Source organism: Orbicella franksi, chromosome 15, assembly GCF_964199315.1.
Source record: "Orbicella franksi chromosome 15, jaOrbFran1.1, whole genome shotgun sequence".
Classification (NCBI taxonomy): domain Eukaryota; kingdom Metazoa; phylum Cnidaria; class Anthozoa; order Scleractinia; family Merulinidae; genus Orbicella; species Orbicella franksi.
In genome coordinates this window covers 8,951,901-8,969,400 of record NC_138159.1, presented here as the reverse complement: position 1 = coordinate 8,969,400, position 17,500 = coordinate 8,951,901, and the positions used below count along the sequence as shown (strand labels likewise).

The window sequence follows — 17,500 nt, the reverse complement described above, 5'->3', positions numbered from 1 at the left end:
GTATGCGAATTTGCAAGTTTTTGAGTTCTCTTTATTTTCTGTGCTCAGGCTGACGTAAGTGACCGGAAGTGAAATTTCACCTCCTTAGCAACGCGTGCAGGCGCACGCATGAATTGGTTAATGGGCCCTTAAAGATTATCAGTGCAGATGCTTCCTTGTCATTTTAATGCTATTAGTAGACTGCTCTTTATGCAACATTTGACATGAAGCTACATGTTAAAGAGTGTAAAATCTCTGACAGTTAACTTTTTTATTTACTCACCAAAACAGATGTCTGTGGGAGGACATCATTCTTGATGAGAACATGTTTCTGCAGATGATTGAACTTCTTCACCACCTAGGGCTTGCATGTCGCCTGCCATCAGAAGATCCTGAGGAACTAAATCTTTTAGTTCCGTGGTTTTTGAGCGAGTATCCTGATGCTGTTGAAGGTTTTTCAGGAAGCCTGTCTGCAGACCAGGTGTGTGTGTGTTGAATGATTTTGTTCAAAGGTCTTTTTTTCTCTACATGTGCTTGTACCAACTGGTACAGGAAATAAATGTTCAGGCTTATAAATGTGATATCACTAACAAAATGTATTAGCTGACAAACTACAGAACCACTCAAAAGTGAGTTACGTACCACCCTCTTGCAAGGCCAGAATCTTGTATCATTAAAACTGTCTCGCCAAACTATGATCATTAATTTGTATTTGGGTTTTTAGAGACATTGAAATGAATTTCATTTGTCAACAGGCAGAGATAAATTTGCTCGTCATGATGGCATACTTACCTCCTGGTTTGTTTGATCGGTTGCGGGTTCGCTGCTGTTCGCTTGAGTTTGATTACTGCAACTGGAAGGATCATGTGTTGTTGTTTGTAAATGACCATCGAGTCCTTGTCCGCAAACATAATTTCCCACCAGGAGCAGAGTCTAGCTCTCCAGCCATTTACTTCAAAGGACGAGGGCCAAAAGAAGAATTAGAATCACTGTGGGAGGTGCTGCTGAGACTTGTCCAGGTAAGGCTAGCAGATTGTGATCAGTCAATGTAAAATGCAGACTGTGGACTGTGGACTGCAGACAGTAGACGGAGGTAAAATGCAGACTGCAGACCAGGGGTAAAGTGCAGACTGCAGACTACAGACTTTTTAACTGAATCTTGTCACCATTTCCACCATTGAGAGCTAACCATAAATAGGCTAACCAAAGCGTTAAGGCTAACCTGAGGTATATCTAGGCTAACCAGAAACTCATGATATTCTTTCTAACTGGAGCGCTAGTCAGGCTGATCAGAGTGCAGACTTTCACTACAATTAGCCTGTCATGAATAATCCTGTTTACGGTCAGTGCTTGATAACAGAAATAAAATGATATGTACTGATAAGAGATCTGTAGTATGCAGTCTGCATTTTACCCTCTGTTTGCATTTTACCCCTGGTCTACAGTCTGTGTTTTACACTGACTGGATTGTGATTGTCCACATTTGCTTACTTGCCAATTCTCACAGGTGCCTTAGACATTTGCTTTGCACTTGCAGATCAAAAACTTTGATCTCACAAGCTGTCAAGTATATGAACCAATTTCTCCAAGATGCCTTCCAGATGTGAACTATCAAAAAGTTTAATTAAGCAGCATTTAAAGCCAATTTAATTTGGAAAAAACAAGCTACATTTTATTATACTTGACTGTCAAGTTTGAATCCTCTAAACCATGTCCCAGTTGGACTGCATTTAAAGTCTATCAATATTTGAAAACTATTGGAATATCTATAGAAATCTTCTGCAATATTGGAAAACATCATTTGAGAACAGTCTGTGCAAACTATCTGGTTACATGAGGGGTGGCGAATAGTCCTTCAAAAAACATGGGTGTCGCAAAATTTTCACTAAATTTGATGGGTCTCACAGTCTCAGATTTTTAGCAGTAAAATAATGTTATGTGTGTCTCACGGTCTCAATTTTTTTTACAAAGCTTTCTCGCGGTCTTGATTTTTCAAGACTATGAGACTCTCAAAGGGCCGATTTGTTAATACCGTTTACATGTCAAGCTTAAGTCTGAATGTCTTAGAACTTGAATGTCTCGAGCTCACATTCAAAACACTTTGAAGTCTTGGTCTCCCAATTGAACAAGTCAAAATGTCTCGGGCTTGCAAAGAAAAATGCTAGTCTCGCCATCTTGCAAAGTCTTACATTTACCATTCACCACCCCTTACATGATTGTACATGTATACAAAGAACCAAATCTCATACATAAAAATTATGTGACTTGATCAAGATACTATGAAATTATCCTGAATTACCTTAATTCAACATTAATTTTTTGGAAACATACCACCACGGCATTTTGGCACTAGAAAAAAAAGCTAGCTTGGTTCAGGATATCATAACATACATGTAGTGTTGCAGCCAAATTTCCAGTTTCAGATAGTCCACACTCTCACAATTTAAAAAGTCAAAATGACTCAGGCTGACAAAGAAAAACACTAGTCTTGTCATCTTGCAAAGCTTTGCATGTACCATTCACCACCCCTCATTTTAGATCCTGCCATTGATTAATAAACCCCACAACCTAACATAGCATAATCTGTCTTACCCAGCATTTATTTGCTTTCTTCTGTCATAATTAGGAGACAGATGCATTGCTAAAGGAATGGCAAAGGCTGAGTGTTGAGCGGTTTTCATTGTGCCCTCCCTGCACAAGAAAGAAGAAGTCAGCACCATGCCTTTTCCCATGTAATTGGATGAGTTATGCTGCATTAAAAACATCACATGGTACACAGACTAAGATGTGCAAAGGGAAAATACTTTCTAAGCGAGAAAAGTTTGATGCCAACCTTATCTACCCTCCACCTGGTGAGAGATAGTACAATTTTTGTTTAATTTGTTTTTTGATTAAAACCTCAAGTGAATGTTTGTGTATCATTGATAACACTCCTCAAGAAACACCCGTGAACACAAGAAAAGCTCCAGGGTATCATTTACTAAAGCAAATTTAGGCTCCAATCATAGACCATAAAAATTACTTTTCAAAGTTTGCAGTAAGTATTCATGATGTCATTTAGAACATGAAAAACTTGTGGTCCATTTGTTCTCACTGGAAATGTGAAAATCCAGACGACCAGTTCTGATAAAATAATTAATATTTTCATCAGAATTGGTTTGTAAGAAAAGTGGAATTCTGCTGTATGCAATCTTTTGTACTAATAAATTTTATTTTCTTTCAGATGTTGTTAAACATTTACTGGAGTCACCATGGCCATCACTCTCAGAACCAGGTAGATACAAATCTAAAGGTCAGCACACACAAGGGGACTTGTCCCTGCAACTAGTCCCTTGAAAAGTTAACACGAAGGGACTGGTTGCAGGGACTTGTACTACAAACAGTTCACACAAAGCGTTTTGAGGAACAAGTCGCAGGGACTTGTCCTAAAAATTCAAACTGGTTTGAATTTGTGGGACTAGTTGCAGGGACTAAATTTTAGTCCCTGCGACTAGATTTTGTGGCAAAAATGGCCAGTTCACACAATGGGACTTTTCCCCATGACTTGTTACAGGGACTAGTCGCTGGGACTAGTCGCCTCATGTTTACTGACCTTAAGTCCTTCATTGCATTGTGCAAGGCCTCAATGCAACCTTTCTTGAAAATCAGTATGGTAAGAACCCACCTGTAGACAAGAACCTTGATATTTCCAAGTTACACTAATTTAAAAAGGTTCTTATGTCTTGTCTACTGAAAACAAAGGCTATTAGGGTCTGAAATAGCATTTAAATATTAAGTAAATGGAAATGAAAAATTAATGTGCTTGCTGAGCTAGTTCAAATAGGGTTGATCCTTCCTTCCTATGAGAAACAAGTTTATGTTTAAAATGCAAGACTTCATTCTAATGAAGATTATACAGTGCACTCCCTGATATAAAGATTTATTTTAGGTTCCTTATGATGCTCAATACACTACAGCCAAAATTGCCAATTTCTGCCAGATCTACAATAAAGATCCTGTTATGAACTCGACACATTCTTAAATTGCTGGCAAAATTTTATAACCTATAGGGATCTACTTTGCCAACCGGTTCATGTTTTAGTGTGCAATATCAAGTGATGATGCTCGCATTAAGTTCGGAGAGCACAAAGAAGTGTAAGAATTGCTTGAGGCAAATAGCCAAGAACAAGTCTATCCTCTTGAGTGCTCTCTAAACTTCCCAAACTTGTGCATCTTAACTCAATTAAGTACACAACTAAAAGCGTGAACCAATAGCCCTTTTCACGGTTAATTTTTCTCATTTGCATTACAATGTAATCCAATGTGGATGTGAGGCAATTTTGGGCTAAAACTACAAAATAGCCCGAAATTGCCTCACATATATGCCAGATTTTATTGTAATGCAAATGAGTAAAGGTAACCATGAAAAGGGCTATTGCTATATAACATTGCCATTGGAAATACAAATCAAAACCAGTGCACATGCGGGAAATAATTTTCTGGTGAAGCGATTTTCTTACGCTATCCACTGTTGGATTATGGTGCTTGCTTACAAAATCAATACTTCATTTGTTTGCATGGCTCTGCTAGCTATGTTATAAAGGTTCTTTATCACTAGGTTCTTACAGATGGATTTTTACTTTGGTCTCCAGTTTCAGAAGATGTTCCTGACACCCTTATGGCAGACCTTTCTCAGCTAATGGCAAGAAATTGGAAGTTAGTGGCAGCATATCTGGGCTTCACACATGATCATGTAAGCACTTTTAATTCAGAAAATGATTCTGTTTCCGAGAAGGTCATTGCTATGTTGAATGAATGGAAACATAAACAAGGAAAGGATGCAACAAGAAGCAACTTGATGAAGGCTTTGGTGAAAGCTGGAAGGAAAGACCTGGCTGATAAAGTTTGTTTCTACCGGGAGTGATTACCAAAGCTAGTATCTAGCTTGGTATCAGAGACAAGTTAGATGCAGTTGCAAATATTTCTCTTTAAGTGTTAAATGCACAATCATGTACATGCACCTTAATTCCATTTGAGATAGGATTCCTTCATGCCAAATCAAATAGCCTCCTACTTAGAAATTGTCATGTGCAGATGGCTCACTCTATGTCACTGACCAGCAGGCAAAGAAAGTTGTGTCTGATAGCCAGGCTAGTGGATTTTCAGATGGGCCAGTGGATTCTGTCCTGCTTTTGCCTGAAGGGCAAGTGAAGTTGTAGTTGTAGTAGACTATAAATAGTCACTCTGAAGCTTAGTCTGTCAAGCATGACATGGAAAAAAAAAGCACAGTAGAAAACAATGGCTGCGAGAATGACTTTCGGGCCAGTACATCGTAGTTACAGCTTGCTCAAAAGGCAAACCTTAACATTTGGTTTTTTTTTTTTTCTGCACCCTCCTGACTATTGAAATTTTAGGTCTTAGGATATTATGCGAGTAGCCTGATATGTATTTGACATGTAGGTTTGAAAACGTCATACTATTCTAGTGCTGATCTTTTCTCTGAGGATCGATCCTTAATTGGAGCAACCTGCACTGTACTGTTTACAAGGTTCTTTTTAATTGGCCGAACAAAACAAAAAAATGCCCCTAGTTCCGAGAACAAAAGGGGTGCAGATTAACAAGGGCAAATCAAAATAGAGGTTTCAAAGTGATGCAGGTAAAATGCCCTATTTGGGCATTTTACACCAAATTCAAACATCATTTATCTGTAAATTTGAATTTCATGGTTGTTAAAACACAGAGTTGTTTTATAAGCACATTACAACATTGATCAGTGCTTCATTTATTTATAGAAGTTGGAGGGTGGAAACTGCATGTTGAATAAATAGGCCATTTTTTCAAGTTTGTGATAATTTATCTGGCTTTATCGCAATACCTTTTAAAGAAAGGTAATTTAGGTTTGAAACAACATTGGAGTAGTTTAAAATTTTGTCACCATTAACAGCAGAGATGTTTGTGTAATAGAGGTGTGGCCCAGTAGTATGTGTTGGACTCTGGATGAAGTAGTCCAGACTTGAGCACTGGCCAGGGCTCTTGTATTGTGTTTTTGGCAAGACACTACTTTCAAATCTTGCCTCTCTACAAATAAAGGTTATTAGTAGTCTCACTCTGTACTGTGCAAGGTGTGTTGTGCTGTTTAAGAGACAGTTGTAAGAAATTATTTTAATCTGTGATAAATGATCTTTGAACAACATACAGAGCAAGAGACACATTCCGAGTACTGGGAGGTGTAGATATCTGTTTTCATATATAGTATTTAAAATTTGAATAAATAATAAAGGGTTATTTACTATGAGGGGAAGTTACTTCTTGTAATACTATTATTTGCCAGGATAGCATGAGTTTCAAATTATATTTACCTTAGTTTTTAAGAAATTATGTGGGTTTTTGTGACTGAGTTGAAAATAGTGTCAAGACATTAATGGTAACCGTATTTTCTAAATTAAGAAAATTTTATCAGGGATATTACTATTATTATGCATTTCAGTGTAGGTATATTAAGGTACATAAACTTGCAATTCTTATTTTTTTAAGTTTATTTTTTTTGGCTACCAGAGAGAAAATTAAGTTTTGTGTATCACCAGTGCTTAAACAAAGCTGCTGAGTTGTATGAGATTGTCATTTTAACAACTTATTAAATAAATTGTCACCAGAGTGAAGAAAACTTGCTAGAGAATTTAGTGTTAACCTTTGCATTTGAATAAGTGAACTTGAGTTAATTTGTCAGACCATTCTGGCGTAACTGTTGGCCATAGAAGACGAATGTGTCACCAGCCTGCACTGCGTTCAGAAACATCTGAAGTGGGCTTTTATCAATGTAAACTGTAGTACTGTAGACACATGCCCGATTTAGGTCCTGTCTACACTACACTGGAGAGATTTGTTTAAAAAAAAAAACAGCGTTCTCACTCTAAAAATGCATCAAAAGTTTTACCATCCACACTACACCAGAGAAATTTGAAAATGCAACAATTGCCAGCCATTTTGGATTGGTGTTTGTGGAAAACTTGGGCAGGGAAATCACATATCATTGAGACATTATCGTTTTCAAAAAGCTCTGTTTTCAAAATGTTTTCTGTCCACACTAAAACATAAAGCTGGCATTTTCAAATTCCTCTGGTTTGAAGAACATTTTGAAAAGCTCCGTTTTCTTGACGGATTAGTGTGGATAGTAGTCCTAACCATGGAAATAAAGCTGCGTTATCTAATTTCTCCGGCATACAGGTGGTGAGGACCAGGTCTTAAGAACTTCGTCTCATATTCACAAATACAAAACTATATGTTTATTGTAAAAAGAAAGAGCCTGCAAAATTACGTTAAAATTTAACAGAATCATGTGGAAATCTGTTACAAATGATACATTCAAAATCTTGCAGCCCTTGCCAAATTGTAAATTTGACATCTGACAGATGGAACAAAAAGCTTGAGAAAACTTAAATCAAGATGGATTATTATACATTGAACTCACTATCTCTTTTCTGATTGGCCAAAAGCGTACAGCACCTGGGACATCATCTAGCGGCAGATTATACAATAATCATGTCAAGGACATTCGAGGTCACGGGTAATCATGTCATGTATGACTGCAGTGCATGATTTCTAAGGGTAATCATGACTTCCATTTTTTTTTGTTCAATGTATAATAGAACAATTATTAAATTTGGTTTTTGTGATATCCAGAAAAATCAAGGTCTTGGTAAGAGTTAGCCTCAGCCTTCGGCTTTGGCTGCTAACCCCTACCTCGACCTTGATTATTCTGGATATCACAAAAGGTAAAAAGGTAAAAGGTAAAGTCTGCATGCGAGCCAAGTGGCCCATCAGGCTGGAGCTTATCCCGGTTTCTGTAGCATGAAGCGACTAGGAGTATTTCTACTCCCCCCTGGATGGGATGCTAGTCCATCACAAGGTTACCCCCAGCATTAAGTTCGCCGGTACCCATTTATACACCTGGGTGGAGAGAGGCACTGTGAGAGTAAAGTGTCTTGCCCAAGAACACAACACGATGTCCCCGGCCAGGGCTCGAACCTGGACCGCTCGATCCAGAGACGAGCACACTAACCATGAGGCCACCGCACCTCCCATTGGATATCACAAAAACCTTATCCAATAATAACTACTTAATAACCGAGAGTGAGGTCGTTACGGGAAAATCTCAAACTGAGGCCTTGCCGTATTGACTGAGCGATAGCGAGGTCAATATGATAGGCCAAGGTTTGAGATTTTCCCATAACGACCGAACGGTCAAGGTTATTAAGTTGTTTATTATATGGCTCATCAATAAAGAGAAAAATCATTCGAGCGGAAGTCGTCAATTTACATCCGGCGATGCGCACGTTTACCGATTCATTCATCGTCTCAAACCTAGGGCAAAACTACGCAGTCAGTGAACTTCACCACTGTATTACATATTCCATTAAAAACACTCATTTCTTTACGGAAAAGTCACTGTCACAGCCTCAAAGACGTATTTTAGTATCGTGGTACCACAAGTTGATGGGGGAGTTTTTCCGACTTTTGGGGCGAAACGTCAACGCATATAGAAAAGACAGCAAGTGCTTCAAAATTGTCCAAACCAACCGTCTTTCGGTGAAAGAAAATACTAATGCTTCAGAATACACTGCTCAAAATAAGCTTAACTCAATCTTCGCATTCGCTTTCAACAACATATCTTCGCCTTCTTCATTCTGGGATTTATGGATGAACATTTCAAGCCTTGTGAACGTCTGCAGTTATCAGAAACACTGCTACCGACAGAAACTGCGCGATTGTTTACATCTGATGATCCTGGAAGCTGATTTACCCTTGCTTGTGTCAAAGCGAGGGAATCTATTTGATGAGAACTTTGACGGAGTTCAATACTTCGGTAATTGCCGTGACTAAGATGATAACTTATAAGTTTCTTTGTGGTGTTCTGCTCAGGATGCATGGCAGATCTGCCGATGGTGTTTTTTACTTAGCGATTTTAGCTTTACTTAAGACTAGGCAAACTTAGATTGTTTTTCACTAGTGCCCGCCAAGGTTACCGACTGGTAAGTCATCTATATAAATTTTATTCAAGAAATATCTCAAAACTTTTAACTACTGACATTCTCGTACTGATTTTAATCGGCTTTCATCGCTTCAATCCGCTTGAATTTTCAGAGCCAGGCTCTTCCTGATTTGCATAATCCGTAATCGGCCCGTGGGCATTACGGCTGCATAATGACCGTTCAGATCTCGCTCTTAGCCAATCAGAGCACGTGTTATATCAGCCACAAGCCAAAGCCATATAATAATAATTATTATTGTTTATAATAGGTTTGTTGCCCAATTTCAGACCATGTGATGAAACTCTTGAGAATTCTCATTTTCAGACTATCAAATAGTCTTGTATATATGAATACTGTACATAATTTTTAGATGGTTAAAAGAATAAAAATCTTCTAAAGAATATCAGGTTACCTGTAGTGGGAAAACAAACCGCCCAAGCTAAACAGGTCTGTTTAGGGGAATATACAATACAGTTCAAGGGGATAAGAATGAGCACTAATGTGACAAATAAAATTATAGCTAGTTCACTTGCTTTCTTTTCCTTGCACAAACATTTTGGTAATATGCATAACTGATTAATCCAAGAATGCTAGGCTTTTCTACAAATACAACAACACAAGAAAATGTCAGTTCTCTCAAGAAATCTTCCTGAATAATTAAAAATAATAAATCCTTATATGCGCAGTCACTTTGCCTTCCTTTTCCTGTTTAGGACACTCTTTGTAGATGCAAGAGAGCTCTTATCCTTTCCTGGCCCATATTTTCGCACAAATTCAGCCACATCAAATTTTCTCTTGCAACCATTATAGTTCATGTAACGGATTTTGCCAAACACAGGCCTCTCACCCCAACCTTGATCATGTATTCCACACACAGACCACATACAGCCTGTAAGAAAATGGGAGAAAAGGAAATGTTTGAGAGTCTCAAAATTTCTAATAAATTACATTCAGCCAGTTTAAACCCTAGCTGCCCAGGAGGCCCCAACATTAATTTTGTAATTAATCAGCAATCGGCACCAAAGGCTGATAACCATGAAGGAAGGACTGATCAGTAGAAATTGATAAGGACAATGATCTTTCGTTACATCTTACTGGAATAGAATTTGCAAAACTGTGAACCACTAGACAGACGGTCTTCAGTTGGCCTTTTAAATGACAAAGGCCAAAACAGTCAAATCTCTTGTTACAAACAGTCTTTAATGTCTAAATGCAAGTTTGAGGGTCAAATTTAGAATGATTTTGACGTATGGCCTTGTTTGGCAGCTGATTAAAAGGACATGATGACTGATCAATGTCCATTCCTGTCTGCAATCTTAGTATGTTTCTTCTGGGCAAAAATCAGTTTCACTCTAGCCACAGAAATCACTAAGCAGACTGGATTAAAGACCTCCAACTCTTTTAGCAGAAAAGTATCTTTAAAATGACTCACCAAACCATAACTTCTACAGGGCCAAAAATATAAAATTAACCAAAAAGCTACAATAATCACGGGAGGCTGTATGCCCTACTGGTTAAGGGTGCTGGATTTATGATCTGGAGGTCCCGAGATCAAATCCTCTGCCTGCAGCTAGATGGATTTCTGTTTGATGGTCCCAGATTCAGCTCCTCTATGCTATGTAAAATAATAGCCAATTGGTCAGCCTCCCACCAGTCGGGATTTTTAACAAGTTTCTGTTCAATATTTAGCATACATGCTTGGTTCAGTGTCCCCCAATTAGTACAGTAGTGCTGAACACTTCAACACATTAGGTAAATAAAGTGGTTTATTTATGATTATGATTACGATTATGATCATTGTCATTGTGATTATGATTATGATTATGATTATGATTGTCATTGTGATTGTGATTATGAGTACGTGTATAATTTTAGCTTACCCACATAACCATTAGGGTCATTTCCATCCAGTTCAAACTTGTCATTAAGGTAGAGAGACACCTGTAAAGCTTCTTCAGGGGATGCTGTCCACTCAAGGATTTTCTTAGCCCAGTACATCCGCAGAAAACCATGCATTTTACCTTCATTGACCATTTGAAGCTTAGATAAAAGATTTGAAATAAAGTTAAAATATGATTGCATGTTAAGTATATCTTACCTAACCAGTCTAGTAGGAGAATCTAGCCTTTGTTTACATTATTTGCCTCACTAGCATAAGCAATACAGTTTCTGATGGAGTTACAAAAACATTAGTTCTGAATATTGAAAGAGCACAACACAATTAACAGTCCTAATGAATTTGAGCCCAATGCAATGAATACTTTTTGCGTGACACAGGTTTAAAAACTCAAAATTTTACAAAGAATGTATGAGCTAATTAGCGCTTTTGCCAACCAGAAATTTTGCTGTTTTTAAAAGCCAATTTCTCCTTGAATATTAAACACAAAGATCCAAAACATTCACCAATTACTAAGTTTCACAACTCTTAAAATGTTTAAAGTCAATTTGTCTCTAGTGTGATGCCTTCTATGCACAAAGTCGCATGTTAAAGAGGAAAAATGTAAACAATGACATCAGCAAAGATTCGCCTAAACAAGTATGCTTGCAGTCGGGTCATTTTTTCTAAATGCTTGTCTTCCCCTCTTCATATGAAATATTGTTTCATGCTCCTGTTGCTGATTAACAATTATTATTAAACTATAAGACCAAGCTTTCTATGACCAAGTAGTTAAGTGGTGCCCCCAAGGTGACTTTTGCTCATAGAAAACAAGGGTGGCTGCTTTGTCTATTTTTTTCAGTAGACAAACATGTACTCTATAGGATTGCAGTTAGTTGCAAACTTTGAAAATGCCATCCGATTAAAATGTGGATAAAAAGCAAGGCAAAAGGGTAAATGTTTTGCTACCTTAGTCAACTTCTCAAAGGTAGAGATCATGCAAGGTACTACGGTACATTACACATGAAGGAGACAGACACTTAAAAACAGTTCTTTAAGTACACTGTATGATTCAGGTCATTCATACCTGAGCAGCATTCCACAGGTCGTCATGAGTTTGCCCATTTTCAAGTTGTTCTCTTGTGTACAAATATTCCCGCTCGTCCTGAGCGTGGTCTTGTAAAGTTTTCTGCGCCCATGCATTCGTCCCTTTGATGGAGTCATAGTGATCCAGATTGTAGAAACAAAAGTTGTCAGCCAACTCTCTCCTTACCACTGCCTCTTCAATGAAGGCCTCGACAGACTCTTTAGATTTGTTGCGGAATTCTCTGACTCTAAGTATTGCTCGTTGTACGCTGATGTTACCTGTGGAGGTAAAGGTCGTTAAGTGAGCAGCAAATTCTGGGAATCAGGAGAATGGTGGCTGACCAGTGTTATGGCATAACTCTGGCATCTATAGCATCAAGCAGCTAGTAGTTGCTACCCAATGTTCTAGACGCTTGTCCACTACAGAAAACCCAACAACAGTGTTTAAATTTCTGGCTGATGACTTTGTGTAGAGAAGATATCATTAAGTAAAATTGACTTCAAACTCGACAAATGTGAAAACTTAGTTGGTAAGTGGTAAAACTGCGAAATTTCTAGTACAATTTAGAGTAAAATTTTGTTTGCTTTTTCAATATATGGTAGCTATAAAATTTCATGGGTTATACAAGGGAAAGTGAGAAAAAGAATTTTCATTGAGTTTTTGTCCATGAAAACAAAAACAGATTTGCTTGTGAATCCTGGGTTATGCTGCCCTATTACAAACCTACATGTACCACATAGTACTTACAAAAATCTTTCACCAAGAAAACTCACTACAAATTTTATCGTCCAAAAAATATCAGGCTTACTGCTACAGCATTCTTTGCACGTAAGGCATAGCTATAATTAAGCTTTGTGGAGGTGGTGTGGCCTAGTGGTTGCGCCACTGGATTTGTAATCCAGAGATCCCGAGTTCAAATCCTCCTCTCTGCCACTGGATAGATTTGTGTTTGGTGGTCCCAGATTCAACTCCTCCACGCTTGTAAATTCAGTGGTTAGCCTCCCACCAGTTGGGATTTTTAACAAGTTTCTGTTTAATTTGCAATATTTGTTTGCTTATTTCAGTGTCCTCAATTAGTACAGAGGCTTGTGCTAAACACTTTGACACTTAAATAAAGAGATTTATTGTTTTAAGTGATTTTTTTGTCATAATTATATATTTACCAGCATGGAACCAAGGTGACAAGTTACTCAGAGCACTCTTAGTTGGATTATTTCTATCTGTAGCAAAATACTTGAGTCTCTCGTGGCAAAATGTTTCCAGTATTTCCAGTCCAGCTTCAGTTCCTGGTTTGGCCCATTCAACCTCTTTGACACTACGATCAACTTCAATGAACTCATCCACAGCTTTCCAGTCCACTGTCTTCTGAAAACAAAAACTCATTTTAAAACAATACCATTGAGGTTGGTATGAACAAGGGGTTTAAGTTCCAAGTATTCACAAATGATGAACGAGAAACTAATGTTCCTCCCCATCAGCAGAAAACGTCAACTTGGAACTGACTCAAACATCATTTCCTGTCAAGGATACAAAGGGCTGTAAACATGCATACACTCGGCAAGCATTACTCGCCTATGATACATAATGTTTAGTATGCAAATATACTAACAGAGTGCAAAGAAAACCAGTTTTTAAGCTTGGCCTTCAGGCTAGCTGTAAGCATGATGTACATGTACTAGCCCGAAAATCGTTATCACTAATAACATAATTTCAAACAACCAAATTGACCATGCAGTCAGAATGTTTTAAGAGTCATACATTAATTGTTTCACCTTTGCTGCATCTTTTGCAACATAAGGATGCTTAATCACAGGTGGAAATTCTGTAAGGAACTGCTTTAACTGGCCCTGAATTTTAGGTCGAATAGTTCTTGCACCATACTCCAACTTTGGAGATGCCTGCCAACAAGGGACAATGTTGTGGCCATCCACCTAAGTAAATGAAAAAAGAAAAACATATAACTCTGGCATTGTGTCTTTAAAATAAAATTTAATAAAAAATAGTTAATAATAGAATTAACTATACAAAATGTAACCCTGAGAGGAAATTCCATTTAAACGTGGAGACATTCCTTGCTAGAACATTTGAATTAAACCCCAAAAGGAGATGGATCATGTGGTGCACTAAAAGCATCCATGGTTAAGTGTCAATCGATACCCTCAATTGATACTCAATCAACACTCCATTGACACCTTGGTTGACACCCTATCGACACTCCATCAACATCTCGGTTGGCAGTTAGTCGAGACTCAACTAATTTGTGATTGATTGATAAGAGTCAGTTGACACTCAGCTGACTATCGACTGACTGCTGATCAAGTGTCGACAGAGTGTTGACCGGGTATCAATCAGGATGTCAATCAAGTATTGATCGAGATGTCGATTGAGGGTATCGACCGAGAGTATCGATTGACACTTGACCGTGGATGCCCTTAGTACACATGATCCAAGGAGACCAATCTGGATGTGGACGTAGTTCAAGCTTTACTAGACCTCTCAAAGATACCATCTTAAAATACTGACTCACAATAACCTGAGCTAGTTTCTATAAATCCCTGTTTCAGCTATGAAGAAATTTTGAAGATTTTGATTTTGCTGGTACCCATTTATGTGGGATATAATAGCTAACAGCAGGCTACTGGCTAATTTCACCACCTGAACAAGAGCACATTTTGCCACACTGTGAGTGTTGGAAGCAAGGGTTTCATTAACATTTTCAGCAGGGGGGCAGCTGGTTCTAACAAGCACGCAAAACTTTTTGAACTGAACTTCTTTATAAGAAAACTTTCCTCTGGATAGCCAAACCAGGTGGGCAAAATCATCCTCACAACTGGTAAATTTGCCTGGTGCCCAGCCCTTAATAAAAGCCGTGAAAATTGGAAGCAAAGACTTGGGGTAAATTTGAAGCTGCACAGGCCAGAAGAGCCAGATGAGTTTGTTTATTACCCTACTTATTTTTTTCTCAGCTATATCGCTGGTTTATTCTCCTGGCTCTCGTTATTCAAAGGATGTATAACGCTATCCACTGGACAAATCATTATCTAGCAGATAGCATGGTTCGTTTTGTCAGCACTTGTCCCCTGGATTGTGATTTATCCGGTGGATAGCATTCCCTTTGAACAACCAGGCCCAGGTTGAGAACTGACATGTCAGACAGTTTCCAGTCTGAGTCAGTTCACTTCAGTTCCATCATCAATCATCAACTTCGTTCAATCATCCACTTCAATAAACGACATTACCACATAATTAATCACAAATTATATACTAACCTGGCAAACTGGAACAGTTTTTGGTAATTTCTTAGCAGTATTCTCCAGCCATTTCATTGGTGTTCTCATTGGTGTAAAGTCTGTTACAACACCACCTATTTCCTTGGATTTAATAAAATCTGGAAGGACTTTGTCTGGTTCACCAAGAAGCATATGAAAGGGAATATTTAACTTGGTCAGCTCCTGAAAGAAATTGTTGCAAATAAATTTTTGTGTCATGTGTATTTAAATCTTCCTAAGCTGGGATTGGCAGATCTTGACAGTATATTGGTAACCAGTCTGTTAAACGAGATGACAGCCTGTACCTTTTCAACCTCTTGGAGACCTGTGATCATAAAACTGTACTGCCTGAATGCAGCATCAAGGTATTTGGATGGCAAACAGAAGCACACAACGAGTGGTACTTCCTGTTTAATGGCCATTCTTTGGGCATACAGTAAAGCCCAGTTGTCTGTGAATGAAAAACAAATACAGTCATCAAAAATACCATGATTACCACAGAAAATAAACAGTGAGTCAACAAAGAATGCACATCAACGCACTCTAGAATACATCAGTGATCATCGATCATCACTCCTCACAGGATGTCACACAATTTCACAAGAATGTTGATTTGCAATGTGGATGACAAATACCAGGGAAAACAAAGAAATTATCAAATATTTTTCAACTTGAAGCCCAGAAAAAGTTAGACTGTACTATCAAAGAATGGTTTGTAAATCCACTTTCTCACTATGATCTACATCACTACCTGGGGTAATTTGTATAGCTTTCTGAGAAAATCGATTCAACATCCCCCGTGTTCATACATGGAAGTAAGTATTGTAGTAGGCAATGTGAATATCTTGGTGGCCTCTGATCACACAATTGCTGTGTGTCTGTTCAGTAATAGATCACAGATGGCATCAAAAATGTGGTAAGAACAAAAAAGTGGCACATAAGGTGATAGCTGAGTGTGTCACTAATGTTCTTACGACATTTTGACGTCTTCTGTGATTTATATATTACTGAACAGATGCATGGCAACATGGAATCTATCTGTTAAAATTTAGTATAAATCTACTAGCATTCTATCACCAATAGTATTCTCTGATTGGCTACGCTACTCACTATCTCTTCTGTTGTAGACAGTGGGTAGCGAAGCAGTGTTCACTTGTTAACAAAATGAATGCCGCTTCTTTGCGTTTTCAAGGTGTCTGTGAAGAGAACTTGGATAAAGTTTTGAACAACTAGTAGATTTATGCTACGACCGTTTACTTGCTCTCGATTTCTATGCATGATAGTTGTTGACTTGGGCTGCGCCCTCATCAACTATCACGCAATAGAAATCTTGAGCTCATAATCCAATCGTCAAATATAATAAAGCAACAAAAACAAATGTTAATGATGCTATCTATATGTCTGTCCTCCAATTGATCATAAGTGAGAACCAATCAAAATGCGAGAATAACAAAATTTGACATATATAAATCTAGCATGCATAATTTACTTATGCTTGTGTCTCCCTTGCCCAACCAAATATTTTTATCTTAATACATCATTGGAAATCACAAAAGCTACTATTGCCGGTAAATCGTCATTTCTTTCCTCAGTTTTGTGTCAAAAAATGTTTATAAAAATGTGATGCAACGCCTACACTTCATTTTTAAGCTCATCCAAGGATTGCGTAATGCACCTATCAATGGTTTGCCCCAGGATGGGGGGGGGGGGGGGGCAACCCACGGGAATTTGACTTTGTGAGGCTCTACCTGGGTAGGGATTTTGACGTTCACAGTGATCCCCTGGGTGGGAAATTTGACTCTGTCACCATCTTGGAAAGTGGAGAGGACATGGGAGCAAGCGGCCATCTTGGAAAAAGCCCAGAAATCATTTGGATGAGCTTCCCGTGTTTTTGCTGTGCTTTTCACAATGGCAGAATGAAGGTAAGGATTATCTTGATGCTTTTAAAGTAAAAGTTGTTGTTTTTAACACCCATCCGTTATCTATCTAGAAGTTTTGTAACACATAGTGTTTCTTTCTGTTGGATTTTGAAAGAAATATTTGCACAGAACCTTATTTTAATACATAAACATTTGCATCCTACTTATCATGATTTCACTGAGTTTGTTGACATTACTGTACAGGATCTGTGATCCCCAGGGGTGGGAATTTGACTCTCAATGGAGACCCAGGGGTAGGGAAATTGACATTTGAAAACCTGAAAATTTCAAATTCCCCTGGGGTTGCCCCCCCCCCCCTTCCTGGGCCAAACCATTGATAGGTGCATTACGTAACAAACTCA

General features: G+C 38.2%; 2 protein-coding genes across 3 annotated transcripts in view; one reads left to right on the top strand and one right to left on the bottom strand.

Annotated features, from left to right (window-relative positions):
* LOC145469483 (malignant fibrous histiocytoma-amplified sequence 1 homolog) overlaps positions 1-6,606 on the top strand; it is a 12,654-nt gene extending 6,048 nt beyond the window's left edge. The window contains exons 5-9 of the mRNA XM_081453220.1: positions 271-460; positions 735-998; positions 2,606-2,831; positions 3,203-3,253; positions 4,611-6,606. Of these exons, the coding sequence (XP_081309346.1) occupies positions 271-460; positions 735-998; positions 2,606-2,831; positions 3,203-3,253; positions 4,611-4,882 (1,003 nt within the window). The 3' untranslated portion in view covers positions 4,883-6,606. The remainder of the gene's footprint in view (positions 1-270; positions 461-734; positions 999-2,605; positions 2,832-3,202; positions 3,254-4,610) is intronic.
* Positions 6,607-6,758: 152 nt separating this feature from the next.
* The window catches only part of LOC145469488 (deoxyribodipyrimidine photo-lyase-like), a 12,987-nt gene continuing 2,245 nt past the window's right edge, over positions 6,759-17,500 (bottom strand). The window contains exons 2-8 of one of the 2 annotated variants that reach the window (XM_081453226.1): positions 15,525-15,670; positions 15,220-15,402; positions 13,723-13,881; positions 13,114-13,315; positions 11,951-12,228; positions 10,868-11,027; positions 6,759-9,876 (exon numbers count right to left, since the gene is read on the bottom strand). In XM_081453226.1, the coding sequence (XP_081309352.1) occupies positions 9,674-9,876; positions 10,868-11,027; positions 11,951-12,228; positions 13,114-13,315; positions 13,723-13,881; positions 15,220-15,402; positions 15,525-15,670 (1,331 nt within the window). In that variant the 3' untranslated portion in view covers positions 6,759-9,673. The remainder of the gene's footprint in view (positions 9,877-10,867; positions 11,028-11,950; positions 12,229-13,113; positions 13,316-13,722; positions 13,882-15,219; positions 15,403-15,524; positions 15,671-17,500) is intronic. The other variant, XM_081453227.1, reaches the window with a different exon arrangement.